This window comes from Rhipicephalus microplus, chromosome 3 (assembly GCF_043290135.1).
Source record: "Rhipicephalus microplus isolate Deutch F79 chromosome 3, USDA_Rmic, whole genome shotgun sequence".
In the NCBI taxonomy this organism is placed as follows: Eukaryota; Metazoa; Arthropoda; class Arachnida; order Ixodida; family Ixodidae; genus Rhipicephalus; species Rhipicephalus microplus.
This window is the reverse complement of record NC_134702.1, coordinates 257,951,453-257,964,550: the sequence shown is the minus strand read 5'-3', so window position 1 is coordinate 257,964,550 and position 13,098 is coordinate 257,951,453. Positions and strand designations below refer to the sequence as shown.

At 47.6% G+C, this 13,098-nt stretch overlaps 1 protein-coding gene across 4 annotated transcripts in view; it reads left to right on the top strand.

The window, feature by feature from the left end:
* Positions 1–13,098, top strand: part of LOC119168526 (focadhesin) — a 677,649-nt gene that overhangs the window by 567,620 nt on the left and 96,931 nt on the right. For all 4 annotated transcript variants that reach the window (XM_075890929.1, XM_037419929.2, XM_075890931.1 and 1 more), the window contains 2 exons: positions 2,791–2,922; positions 11,759–12,066. In XM_075890929.1, coding sequence (XP_075747044.1) covers positions 2,791–2,922; positions 11,759–12,066 — 440 coding nt within the window. The remainder of the gene's footprint in view (positions 1–2,790; positions 2,923–11,758; positions 12,067–13,098) is intronic.

Here is a 13,098-nt window from a genome sequence, read left to right as displayed (position 1 = left end):
GATGAGACCTGTAAAGAAGTCAATTACCGATCCCACTCCGATGTGTGATGTGTGCTTATGCCATGTGCCATCGTACACTACGGTGATGTTCTTGCAGAAGCTGGGGTCCATTTCTTTATATGTTTTGATCACTGCTGTGGCAGAATCAGCATAAAACTTCTCCAAAGCGGTGGCCTCTGGCTTCCTGAACGTCTCTTTCAAGTGCTTTTGAAACGTCTTGTGGTGAAGACCTCTGTAAGAGACGTTCATGGCAGCCCAAAAGTCATTAAGACCTGTTTGCCCCTTGCCTATTTGCTTTATAGCCATTATGGCGCGGACATTTACATCGAAGGCCTGCGTGTCCTTTTTGCGGGTGATGTCCGTAATTTATCGACGGTGCCACAAGAGGCGCACACGACTTCAAGTTTTGTTGCAAGTCCAAGCTTGGTGCTCTCTCGGACAGTCATAGCACCTTTCAAACATTCTTTGCACACTGTGCGGCTGAGCACGACGTTAGAGATGTTCATTTGAACGAGCGAAAAATGTTCGCCCTCACTTGTCACTGCAGGTGCAAGAGCCGGCTGCATCAGTTGAAATTTCTTCTGCGTCGCCGGCGTAGACTCGAGTTCAGCGCGAACGGCGTCGCGACGTTTTGCATTCGCATCGATTTCTTCCTTCGTTAGGAAACGCGTCCGCAGATGAAGCGACGGTCCACTCACGCTTGATGGCGGCACCGATTCACATGAAGTGCTGGGTCCGGCGATATCAGAAGCACTCGGTGTCACACTGGATAGCATCGATTCGGAGCACGTGTCGAGCTCGGCGATCTCGGAAACACTCGGTGCATTTGCGGCTCCAGCCACACTCGATGTGTCGGATTCTCGACTGGCGACAGCCGACAACACAGTTTCGTCGCTGCAAGCGTCTACGCAGTCAGCACCCGCAGCAGAATAGCGGAATTTCGATGATCGTACAAGCCGCATAGCGCGCCTCCGCGCACCGGACTTCCGCACTGACTTCGGCTTCGCCCGCAACAACAAAGACGAAAGGCACAGAACTAGTGCAAAAAGAAAAAAAACGAGAGAAAATGATCGAAAAGATAGCACAAGGCGAAGAGCGGCTCGTAAGCAGACGTCTGTCGAGGCGGACGGAGCAGAGAGCAACAACGAAGCGAGCGCGCTGGACGCGCCATCGAGAGGAGCGACCGCCCCCGCTGCTGCACAGCAGCCAATGGCGGGCACGCTTTCTCCCGCGAGATATGAGTGCGCTGCTCTAGCCAATCAGCGCTCCGCATCGCATCGCGGGAAAACGCCAATAGCGTCTCAACTGTGCTGCCGACGCCATTTTGCAAGGCGGGGAACGAGAGAGAAAGAATTCACGGTCAAAACAACACCAAGATGGCGCGGGACGACCGCATGGTCCGGGAATGGCGCGCGCGCGAAGTTTGGTTTGATTTCGGGATTTGCGCCTGTTTTGGACGCCGCGGCGGCCTCTAAAATAGTATTTTTTTTGCACTTTGCAGTTGAATTAGGTGCTGATAATTACAGAATAGGTAGTTTATGAGACATACAACCCAAAAATGTGGTTTTTCAAAAACCGACTTTTTCGCGATTTTTCGGTTTTAAGGGCCGCGTCCCCCCTAAAGTGCAATCTGTTTTAGTTCTCCCATCTCAGGCCCCTTCAAAAACAGTTCTACACCTTCGTTGAATCATGGCAGCCAAAATAGAGAGCAGCCGCTTTTGAGTTGGTTTCCTAAGTTAGATATTGATTTTTTAAAGATGAGGACATCATGCCATTAGTCCATAAAGTGTTTCCTATTTTGCTCCCGCCTGCACCTACGTCACCTGTGATATAAATTTCAGGTCAAGCAAGCCCCAGTAAAGGCATGGCAGGGTGGTATAACGTTCTAGAGCTCCTACTGAGCAGCAGTTTTCTTTGCAATATTCAAGTGCAATGCGTGGAAGCGTTGCATAAGTGGCCCGCAACGCAAAAAGCCTACAGTTCTTGGTCGTGAAATACGAAAAAAATAAGCCTTTCTAGTAGAAAACTAGGAAAAATATGCTATGAAATATTATATGTAATTACGTGACTGCTGCATTGAATAAAAATTTTCCCTCAGTTCGTTTTCTCAGTTGGCGGCCGACAATCACCACTGCCAAAACTGGGGGGGGGGAGGGGGGGGGGGCTCAGCTTCCTACTATTCTCAGGGGGGGGGGGAGCGCCACCTTTCTTGTCCCCCACCTCCCGGGTGATATACCTATGGTACAAGATACCTGTAAGCTGCAGCATGTTGTACGTTCGACAAACAAGACGTATTAATCACAGATGAAAGGAGGAGCATGCTGACAGCATAGGTAAGGGAGATTATGTGCATCTTTCTACACTAATGCCTGCGAACGAGAATTATGCCTTGTGCAAGCTCAGATTATCTACACAAACAGCAAATAAATGGCTACAAAGTTGTTCAGAGCATTCTTAGGAAATGTCTGATTGTGTCAGTGACAGATCTACAAGTTTGTATTCAATGAAAATGCGCTTCCTCGATAATATGTTGTCTTGGCTATGTCGCTGCACGTCATGTGTTGGCTATTCATGCATGAGTGGGAACGTCTTCTTTTTTCGTGTACGCGTCCAAGGCTGTCATTAAGCAGTTGGTAGTTCAGCACTTCACTGTATTCTTTCGGTTTACCTTTTTTTATGACATATGTATTTTGCGCCACAGCCAAGTGTGCTTAAGTATTGTGCTTCCTTGGCTAGTTAGGTCATAACTTCTTGCAAGTGAGCTGTGTTTTTTCACCGGTTTGTGTGCAGAGTCCTTCTCTGGAGCGGCTGCTGTGTGGGCTGCCTACAGTTGTGAAATCTGCCCCAAGCAGCAAGTTGGTGCCTTTCCTGGAGCTGGCCGCTGACCGTGCCTTTAAGCCAGGGGGTCTAACGATTCTCCAGGTGGGTGAAGCATGCACAGAGATGATAAAAACATTTTAATATGCAAATTAAAAAAAAGTACACGGTTCCTATTCCGGGACACCTAGAGTTTAGTGAAAGTGTCACACCAGCTTTCGTCTTGCCACATTTATTTGAATATAGGTCCACCTTTTTCTTCTTCAGTAAGTATTACCAATAATTAGCTATCGATCTTCGTGTTCCTGAGCAAAGTCGGTAAATGTACCAAGATCAGAGTTTGCCTGCCATTTTAGGGGCGAAACTTCTCAAGGCATAGGATTGTCCGCCGTAGTAGTTGTCTGTCGTTACCACCCCCAGTGTGCGATGTGTCCACCAGTGACGATTACGACCCATCCAAGGACTGTTATCCCTCCACTTCACGGATCATAAAGCTGTCATTATGAAGAGGCAACGGAAGACATGTCTAGCTACCACTTATGAATAAAATGAAAATTTACCTTACCTCACGTAACAATATATATATATACCTATACACACCGTGTTCGTCACGTCTTTGATGATGTACTAAAAGAGATATTAACCATCTAGAGAAAATCCAAAGGTTAGACGTCCACTTTATATTGAACCGATTTCGCCGATCTGATTCCCCAACTGAACTAATGCATGATAACAAAATTCAAACTCTAGAATGTCGCAGGAAAACTGCAAGACTAAAACTTCTTTTCTATCTATCCACCGAGAAAAGTGTACTTAAGCTATCAAATATTCTTTCTCCGTTATCTTCGCGTCCAACTAGACGATATCATTCACAAAACTTCACTCTTATCTTTAATCGAACTACCAATTTCAAATACTCTTTCTTTCCTCGCACATTAACAGAATGGAACGAACTACCACATCACATTTTTGAATCTGGAAACGTGTTAAGGTGTATTGAAACTTTTTTTGATGTAACTTAGATCTTGTACCATAATGTGTTGTATATTTACCTGTTAGTTTGTGCCTCCTGTATTGTTGCTTTTTTGGTCATATTCTCATATTGTACCAACCCCACTCCTGTCTGGGCTATTCTTAGCCTGCAGTATATTCTAAATAAATGAATAAATAAATAAATGTACTGGGCAAGATTCACGGAAGATACACGGTTTACCAATAAACCTCCAGAGTTTTGCCCACTCATTATCATTAACTTCGTGGATATTGCCACGTGCCATTCCTCAAGCTTTGTTATCGCCCCAATACACTACACAATTCTCAGCGCAAACTGCGCCTGCAGTTTACAAGAAGCTTCGGGACTGTAGTAGATCATTTCGGTAAGATCATGCCCACTCCGCGAACTGTACAGATTATTCTGGAACACTCGTCACGGCCACCGATATCGCTAGAACATTCAATGACAAGAATATAAATGCCGACGCACTTTGTCGTTTGTCAGTAGTTGATCGACGGCCGATGCTACGTTCGCCGCTATCAGTCCAAGACCGCTACTGTAATCGGACTTTTTGTTTACCGGGCACAGGTTCGCCCAAATAAACAGTTCAATTCTAACGCAAAGTCTCCTGTCTTCGGCCACGTCACGACCCCGTGACGTCTGGTGGAGGTGCTGCTTTTTTGATGTTTCGAACGGAACACTGCCCCATCGCACTTCCGTCTGGTGACGGTAGTGCAATGGGGCAGTGTTTTAGCGTGCGCGTGGAGGAGGGGCGTGTCGGTGGGCTGCAGCAACATAGCTCATGGCTTGCAGCTGAGGCTCTTGAGGCTGAGAAACGCCCAGCGATTGCTGGATCTCCTGGCATACGACGTCGCGATGCATTCCACGTGAGGCTGCGCTGAAGGAAGTAGTTTTCGCAGCTCTTCTTGCACGATCGCTCGGATCGTCTCATGAAAGTCAGTGGTTCCAAGCGCTTGAATGCCGGCGTAGCTTGTAGACGAGAAGCTACGGTTATATTGCCGCGTGTGCATCTCGAGCGTCTTCTCTATCGTAGACGCTTTTGAAATGAATTTGGCGACCGTCTTTGGTGGGTTTCTTAGCAGACGGACCCCTTTCTCCTCGGACATGTCGTAGTCAGCGTGGCGGAAAAGCTTAATCATATCTTCTGTGAATAGCGCCACGTTTTCGTTTGGCATCTGCATGCGAGTTTCGAGAAGAGCTGCGGCCTTCTCCTTGCGCACCACACTTGCAAAAGTAGTGAGGAACCTGGCGCGAAAGACGTTCCATGTTGTAAGGCTTCACTCTTGATTCTCGAACCAGGTCCGAGCAGCATCTTCTAAGGCGAAATACACATGCCGAAGCTTGTCATCGTCTGTCCAGTCATTGAAGGCAGCAACGCGGTCGAACCTTAATTTTGATCCAGCTTTCCAGGTCTTCCAGTGGCGAACCGCGGAAAGTTGGCAGCTCTTTGGGTTGCCGGAGCAGGAGTGGTGCAGGCTGCACGGTGCGGTCATGGTTGCAGTAGTTGATGTCCGGATCCAGGTCTGCCTGGCTGCTTCAGGAAAGGGCCTGTACTCTGGTTGTAGTCCCCTCTGCCTGCGGCTTGTTCGCTGTTCAGGGTTAGCGTCCATGTCTTCTTTGCCGCTTGGGCTGGGGTCGCGGCGTGAAGAGGGCAGGGCGTCTGTATCGACGGCCACAGTATGACCGCTCTCGTCGATACTGGAGCCGACTACTCCGTCATCAGTGGGTCGTTCGCCGCGAAGTTAAAGAAAGCTAGGACAGCTTGGGAAGGCCCTGAAATCCGCACAGCCGGAGGTCATCTCGTAACGCCTGCAGGAATCTGCACAGCGAGAGTCACCATTAACGGCCAAATTTATCCTACAGACTTCGTAGTCTTACAGCGTTGCTCGAGAGATGTCATCCTTGGCATGGACTTCTTATGCCTCCATGGTGCTGTCATCAACCTAAGAACAAAGTCGATAACGTTATCCACAGAAGGAGCACTACCGCCATGCACGCCGTCAATAAACCATGCCTTGAATGTGTTAAAAGAACAAGTTACCATTCCGCCTCGCTCCAGCGTCATTATTTCAGTCGGCGCCCCTAAATCACCTGACTTGGAAGGCGTCTTTGAAGGCAGTCAGCATCTGTTGGTCACCCGCAATATTTGCGTCACAAGAGGAATTGCAGAGCTGCGGGGAGGCAAAGCAACGGTTATGCTCACAAATTTCAGCAATCAATACAAACATGTGAACAAAGGAATGACGGTCGCATACATCAAATAAATCGTAGAAGCCACCAGTGCTTTCGCCCTCGCCGATTCTGCAGAACCTGCTCAGAGAAACCAAGCCCCTCCCACAGCTTTCGAAGTCAATCCCAGACTTCCGAACCATAAGCACAAACAGCTCAAGGCCCTGCTCCTGCAATACGAAGATTCCTTTTCATCGTCATCAAAAATTCGGCAGACCCCAATCACGAAACATCGCATCATAACCGAAGAAAATGCCAAACCACTCCATCAGAGTCTGTACAGGGTTTCGACGCGAGAACGTGAGGCCATGAAAAGACAAGTTGATGAAATGCTGCGGGATGACATCATCCAGCCGTCCAAGAGTCCATGGGCGTCCCCTGTGGTGTTAGTGAAGAAAAAGGATGGGACCCTACGTTTCTGCGTCGATTATCGCCGCCTGAACAAAATCACAAGAAAGGACGTGTATCCTCTCCCACGAATAGATGTCGCATTCGATCGGCTCCATAACGCCAAGTACTTTTCGTCAATGGACCTCAAGACTGGCTATTGGCAAATCGAAGTCGACGAAAGAGGCTGAGAGAAGACGGCGTTTATAACACCGGATGGCCTCTTTGAGTTTAAGGAGATGCCCTTCGGTCTTTGCTTAGCGCCTGCAAGTTTTCAACGCGTTGTGGATACGGTACTGGCAGGATTGAAGTGGCAGACTTGCCTTGTGTACTTGGATATCGTCGTCGTGTTTTTCCCGAGTTTCGAGGAGCATCTTCGGCGCCTTGAAGCTGTACTTTAAGCCATCAAGACGTCCGGACTCTCACTGAAGCCAAGAAAAGTGCAGATTTGCGTACGAAGAGCTCTTGTTCCTGGGGCACATGATTAACAAGTCTGGAGTTCGTCCCGATCCACGCAAAACAGCCGCCATCGCCGACTTCCCGCCGCCCACTGACAAGAAGTCGGTCCGCCGATTTCTGGGCCTGTGCGCCTATTATAGGCGGTTCTTGGAAAACTTCGCCCGCATCGCCAATCCACTCACTAACCTTACCAAGGCCGACGTAAAGTTCAAGTGGGAAACGCCGCAGGAACACGCTTTCCAGGAGCTTAAACATCGCCTTCAGACGCCTCCGTTACTTGCCAATTTCGACGAATTCGCCGAGACAGAAATACACACTGACGCAAGCAGCGTAGGTCTCGGCGCCGTTCTTGTGCAGAGGGCTGACGGACTCGAAAGGGTTATTAGTTACGCCAGCCGATCGCTATCCAAAGCAGAAGCCAATTATTCCACAACAGAAAAAGAATGCCTCGCCATCATCTGGGCTACATCGAAATTTCGCCCCTACCTCTACGGCAGGCCCTTCAAAGTTGTGAGGGACCACCACGCCTTGTGTTGGCTAGCTACCTTGAAGGACCCTTCAGGTCGTCTGGCACGATGGAGCCTGAGACTTGAAGAATATAACATTACCGTCGTTTACAAGTCCGGCTAGAAACCCTTCGACGCCGACTGTCTCTCTCGTGCGCCTGTCGACCAAAAACCACCCGACGACCTGGATGACAACTACTTCTTCGGAACAATAACTACCGACGACTTCGCTGAACGACAGCGGGCCAACCCGGAACTTAAGGCCCTAATAGAATACCTCGAAGGCAGGACCGCCGAAGTCCCGAAGGTATTCAAGCACGCACTTGCGTCGGTCTTCCTGCGAAACGGTCTTCTACAAAAGAAAAACTTTTCACCGCTTCGAGCTAAGTAGCTCCTTGTGGTGCCTTCAGCTCTGCGACCAGAACTCCTGCAGGCTCTGCACGACGATCCGACGGCAGGGCACCTCAGTGTTTCTTGCACGCTCGCAAGGATACAAGAAAGGTATTACTGGCCACTTCTTACCACCGACGTCACTCGTTATGTGAGGCCATGCGGGGACTTTCAGTGGCGCAAGACACCGCCGACAAGACCAGCGGGACTTCTGCAGGCAATTGAACTACCTTGCCGACCGTTCCAGCAGATTGGTATGGACCTACTGGGGCCGTTCCCGACGTCGGCTTTTGGAAACAAGTGGATCGTGGTAGCTACCGACTACCTCACCCGCTACGCCGAGACGAAAGCCCTTCCCAAAGGCCGAGGTAGCTAAGTTCTTCGTCGAAAGTATCGTCCTACGTCATGGCGCCCCGGAGGTCCTTATCACCGACAGAGGAACGGCATTTACTGCCGACTTAACTCAAGCGATCTTGGCATACAGCCAGACTAATCACCGCCGGACGATAGCGTACCACCCACAGACCAACGGCCTCACCGAGCGGCTTAACAAGACGATCGCTGACATGCTGGCAATGTACGTCGATGTCGAACACAAGACGTGGGACGCCATTCTTCTGTACGTGACCTTCGCATATAACACGACGGTGCAGGAGACGATGCAGATATCTCCATGCAAATTGGTCTACGGAAGGAGCCCGGCAATGACGCTAGATGCCATGTTACCCAACGTCACCAATGAAGAAAACCTCGATGTGAGTGAGTACCTTCAACGCGCCGAAGAAGCCCAACAACTCGCGCGTTTCCGCATCAAGAATCAACAGGTGAACGACAGCCGCCGTTACAATCTTCGACGACGCTTCGTGGAATACCAGCCCGGTGAACGTGTTTGGGTGTGAACGCCAATACGCCGACGTGGACTCAGTGAAAAGCTTCTGCAACGGTACTTCAGACCATACAGGGTGGTTTGAAGTCTCGGCCCACTTGATTACGAGGTTGTCCCCGACGGCATCACGAACTCTCAACGACGCTGATCGCGACCTGAAGTCGTCCATGTCGCGCGACTCAAGCCGTTTCATGCGCGTTAACAAACTGAAACAGTGTTTTTTGTATTATTGCTGTATCGTAGCTTATTCATTCTACTTTCTTGCATAAGTGTTGTACCTTCATCTTTAGGTAAAGCATCGGGACGATGCCTTTTTCAGAGGGGGGCAATGCCACATGCCATTCCTCAAGCTTTGTTATCGCTCCAATACACTACACAATTTTCAGCGCAAACCGCACCTGCAGTTTTCGAGAAGCTTCGGGACTGTAGTAGATCATTTTGATAAGATCATGCCCACTCCACGAACTGTACAGATTATTCTGAAACACTCGTCACTGCCAGCGATAACGCTAGAATATTCGATGGCAAGAGTATAAATGCCGACGCACTTCGTCGCTTGTCAGTAGTTGATCGACGGCCGATGCTCCATTTGCTGCTATCAGTCCAAGACTGCTACTGTAATCGGACTTACTGTTTACCGGGCACAGGTTCGCCCAAATAAACAGTTAAATTCCAACGCAAAGTCTCCTGTCTTCGGGCGCGTCACGACCCCGTGACAATATGCTGGGATTTTTTTCAAAGAGCACCAGCTACACTGCTAAATTACATATGTTTATTTGCAGTAAGCTTATACACTGCAGAAATAAATTGCAAAAATGGAATTACAAGTATAGTGAGCTAATAGTTGGTATGCGTTAATGTTAAAAGACTGGACATGCAACACAGACACAAGAGAGAAGTTAAAGCACCACAACCGCCGTATAACTATTAAAAAGATGCAGCGTGGCTGAAAAGCATTCAAGTAGAACCCTTTGCAGACCACCATGAATGCTGCCTACAGTTCAGACGTACCCACCATAGCTGAAGAAGCACTTGTCACTCGAGTACAATCGCGTTCAACCTGTGATTTAGGAGCCACGAAGGCGTAACGCTTTTGAGTCTTTGATCAATGAGATATCTATGCTAGCAGTAGTGCAGTGAACACAGATAGAAACCTCTTTTTGTAGTGGGAGCAGCGGGAATTAAGAACATATGTTCATTAACAAAAGAGGGTGTTTTGTTAAGTACATTAGCCTATGTACATTTGCTTGCAAATGGCTCGGTTTGCACTACCCGGTTAGGACCAGGGCTGTGATGAGAGTGCTGGTGTTTTTCGCAGTGCCACCACAGCAGAGTCCGATGTCTTCGCGACCTATTTATTTAGCGGTCACTCACAGAGGTGACATTAACGGCGGCACAGTGCAGCACGTGGCCCCTACGTTAGGCCTACTGAGCACAACTGAGCACGTCTGAAGATGCTATCAGAAGGATTGCCAGCATGCAATTAAAGAGCCCCTGACACCAATTTGGAAATTTGATATGCTTGTGTGTTTTTAGGGACTTACACTTACAAGGGATGCTTGTGTTGTTTTAGGGCCCTACATGTGGGGCACTTCTGACCCAATATGTGACAAGCGCTGTTACCAATTAGATATGTTAATTCGGTTTTGATGTAGTGTCAAGTGCCCATATGAGTTATCACCACAATTTGACTGACATCTTATGTGGTTCAACGTAGACAGAGCGCCTGCGTGACATTTTGCGAATATTGTCAATATCTGAAAACATTTGCAGGGCACTCACAATTAAAACCCAGCCGGAAACCACCAAGAATGATTTTTCGTCACCCTATAGCTCTTGCTTCGAATTTGTTGTCAGGCTGCTTAAGCCAGGTATACTTTTCTTAGAGGAACACACTCAAAGCACCCCCATTGTTTCATTCGTACGATAGTATGTGGGACAAACTCAGTCATAACAGCTATAATGGCATCGACGCTGCTGTTTCCCTCGACACTAGACTTCGTTTAGACTTCAAGTCCTGTCAAACTTGTGCCAAGCTTGCACTTGGCATAAAGCTCTGCTAGATGGAAGGAAAAGGCTGCACTGCAAAGTTGAAGACGAAAAACTAGACTGACACAGGGAAAGCGCTTTCTCTGTGCTAGTACAGTTTTTCGTCCTCAACTTTGCAGTGCAGTCTTTTTCTGCAGTATGTTGCAACTAGCTCCCTCACAAGCTTTTCTGCTAGATGGAGCGGAAGAAGTTTTGCAAGTTTGTCATGGCCCTGTTTGGGAGCGAAATGTCTGAGAGGAGTCGGCTCGAGAGAGTTGTGAGGGACGAACTTATAGTGCTGGCGCATTTTAGTGGCATTGGTCTCTACAAGAAGAATTGTTCTTTTTTATGTGCAAATTTCATCACATTCAATGTTCAGCATCTTTCATAAATAAACATTGCAATGACATCTTTTATAAATAAGCACATTACAACATTAAAACTCCGTTTTCTCAAAATTCAAGTTTTGCCTTTTTTTTTAATATGCCTCTTCTTTTCTAGTACTTCTGGTGCTCAGATCTGCATGAAATTTTGCCCAATTTTTTTTTTCAAGTATGAGCAATGCAGTTAACTTGTTTAAGTCTCAAGATTTTTGTTATATAATACATAAATTCCATATGAATATTTACTGGGCTAAAAAAATAAGGACTTCTCACATTACAATTTTTCACATCTAGTATTACATATTTTATATGCACTTCCTCATTAGTTTTCTACATCTACACTTTATTTGAAACATTATGAACTATCAATAGTAAAAAAATTATGGAACCTTAGTGATAGAAATTAAGAGAGGGGCAAATGGCTTAAGATTTTCACTTTGTCATGTGGCAGAACTAAAAGTATATAACTTGCAAAAAAAACAAATTATATATTCTAAATCAGCATTAAAAGTACTATAACCATCTCAAGCTTCATTGCTGCTGGGTGAACTATCAAAAAGAATCTGTGTTGCATATTAATTCATGACTTTCAGGGGTAAAAAGGCTTTATTAATAAAGCTGTCATTTCTAATTAAGTACACCTCGTTGACACATGCAGGGTGTTGAGACAGTCTTGGGTGACCATGGCTCTGAGCTGCCCCCTGGTGCCAGGGGTGCCCTATGTGAGCTGCTTACAGCAGTGGCACGAAGATGCCAGGATGATGTGTGGGATGCCCAGGAAAGGGCTCTGCTGCCTGCACTGGGGCGCTGCGCAGTGCGACTCACACTGGACTCCAGGGTGGCTCTGCTGGATGCTCTCACAGACTTGCCTCTGCTCCTTGCCCTGCAGTGCCACCTAGCCGCGGCAGGGAAAGCACCATCTGGATGCAACATTTTCTCTATGGCCACCAGTCTCAGTGGGGAAAGGTGAGCATGCAGTTTCAAAGTAGGGAATGTCACGCATAGTCGAAAGAAGTGAGGCCCACACTCACTGCGAACACAAAACACCTGTTTATTGCCTTCCAGAAACAGCTCCAGCCCTGTTCTCATCACTCTGCTTTCCTCTCGCAGCAGTAGGGGGTGCTAGTAGCTGGTGCCACTACGGTAGGTGCAGCACAGCAGTATGGATTGTCGCACTCCTCCCCCTTTAATTCTTGTATTTGAGAATACCAGTTCACAAGAGGTCTTGTTTGGCCACTTTTTTGCAGTGGAAGTTATAGATAAATTAAATAACTAAATAAAAATTGAAAGTGTTGCCAGGTTCCGCAAACTGGGCTACAGAAAAAAATGTTGGCATTAACTTGAGTGAGTTGGTAATGTGGCTATATTTTGACTACTAAAAATTGCCGATTCGGCTTTGTGTGGCTTTAATGCCGTGTTGATCAACTCTCCATAGGTGGCTTTCACTGATAATTGCGCTAGATTATTACGATCAGACCGACATTAATCACCAAATTATTGATGTTCTCCCACAGAAATGAGGGAAAGTGGAAACGATACAGTCCTCCCAAAAACAGGTATGACGACTTTGCCCCACTTTTAAACGAGGCAGCTCGAGCCGTTGACACTAGAGATCAATTAATGGTGGTGGGCGACTTGAATACTTCCAAGCGCCGTTTGGGGCTACGTCCGGGATACACCCAAGGGCGTGTTATTAGGAAACACCATGTCCAAATTAGGTTTTACCCCTGTTACTCGGCCAACAGCACCCACCAGGCTCAGTAATAGCTCTAGCAGGGACACGTACCCTGATTTGACCTTCACCTTAAACATTGAAAATGCCACATGGTCAAACCTCGATAAAAATCTTGGTAGTGACCATTATATTCTTAGCACCTTTATAGCGTCACCAAAGGTCCGTCGTGTAGCTGGTGATGTTGTGATGACAGACTGGGTGACCTTTCGAAAGGGCCCTCTGCTGGAGCAAACGCCCTGTGATGTCAGTGGGTGGGTTGTTTT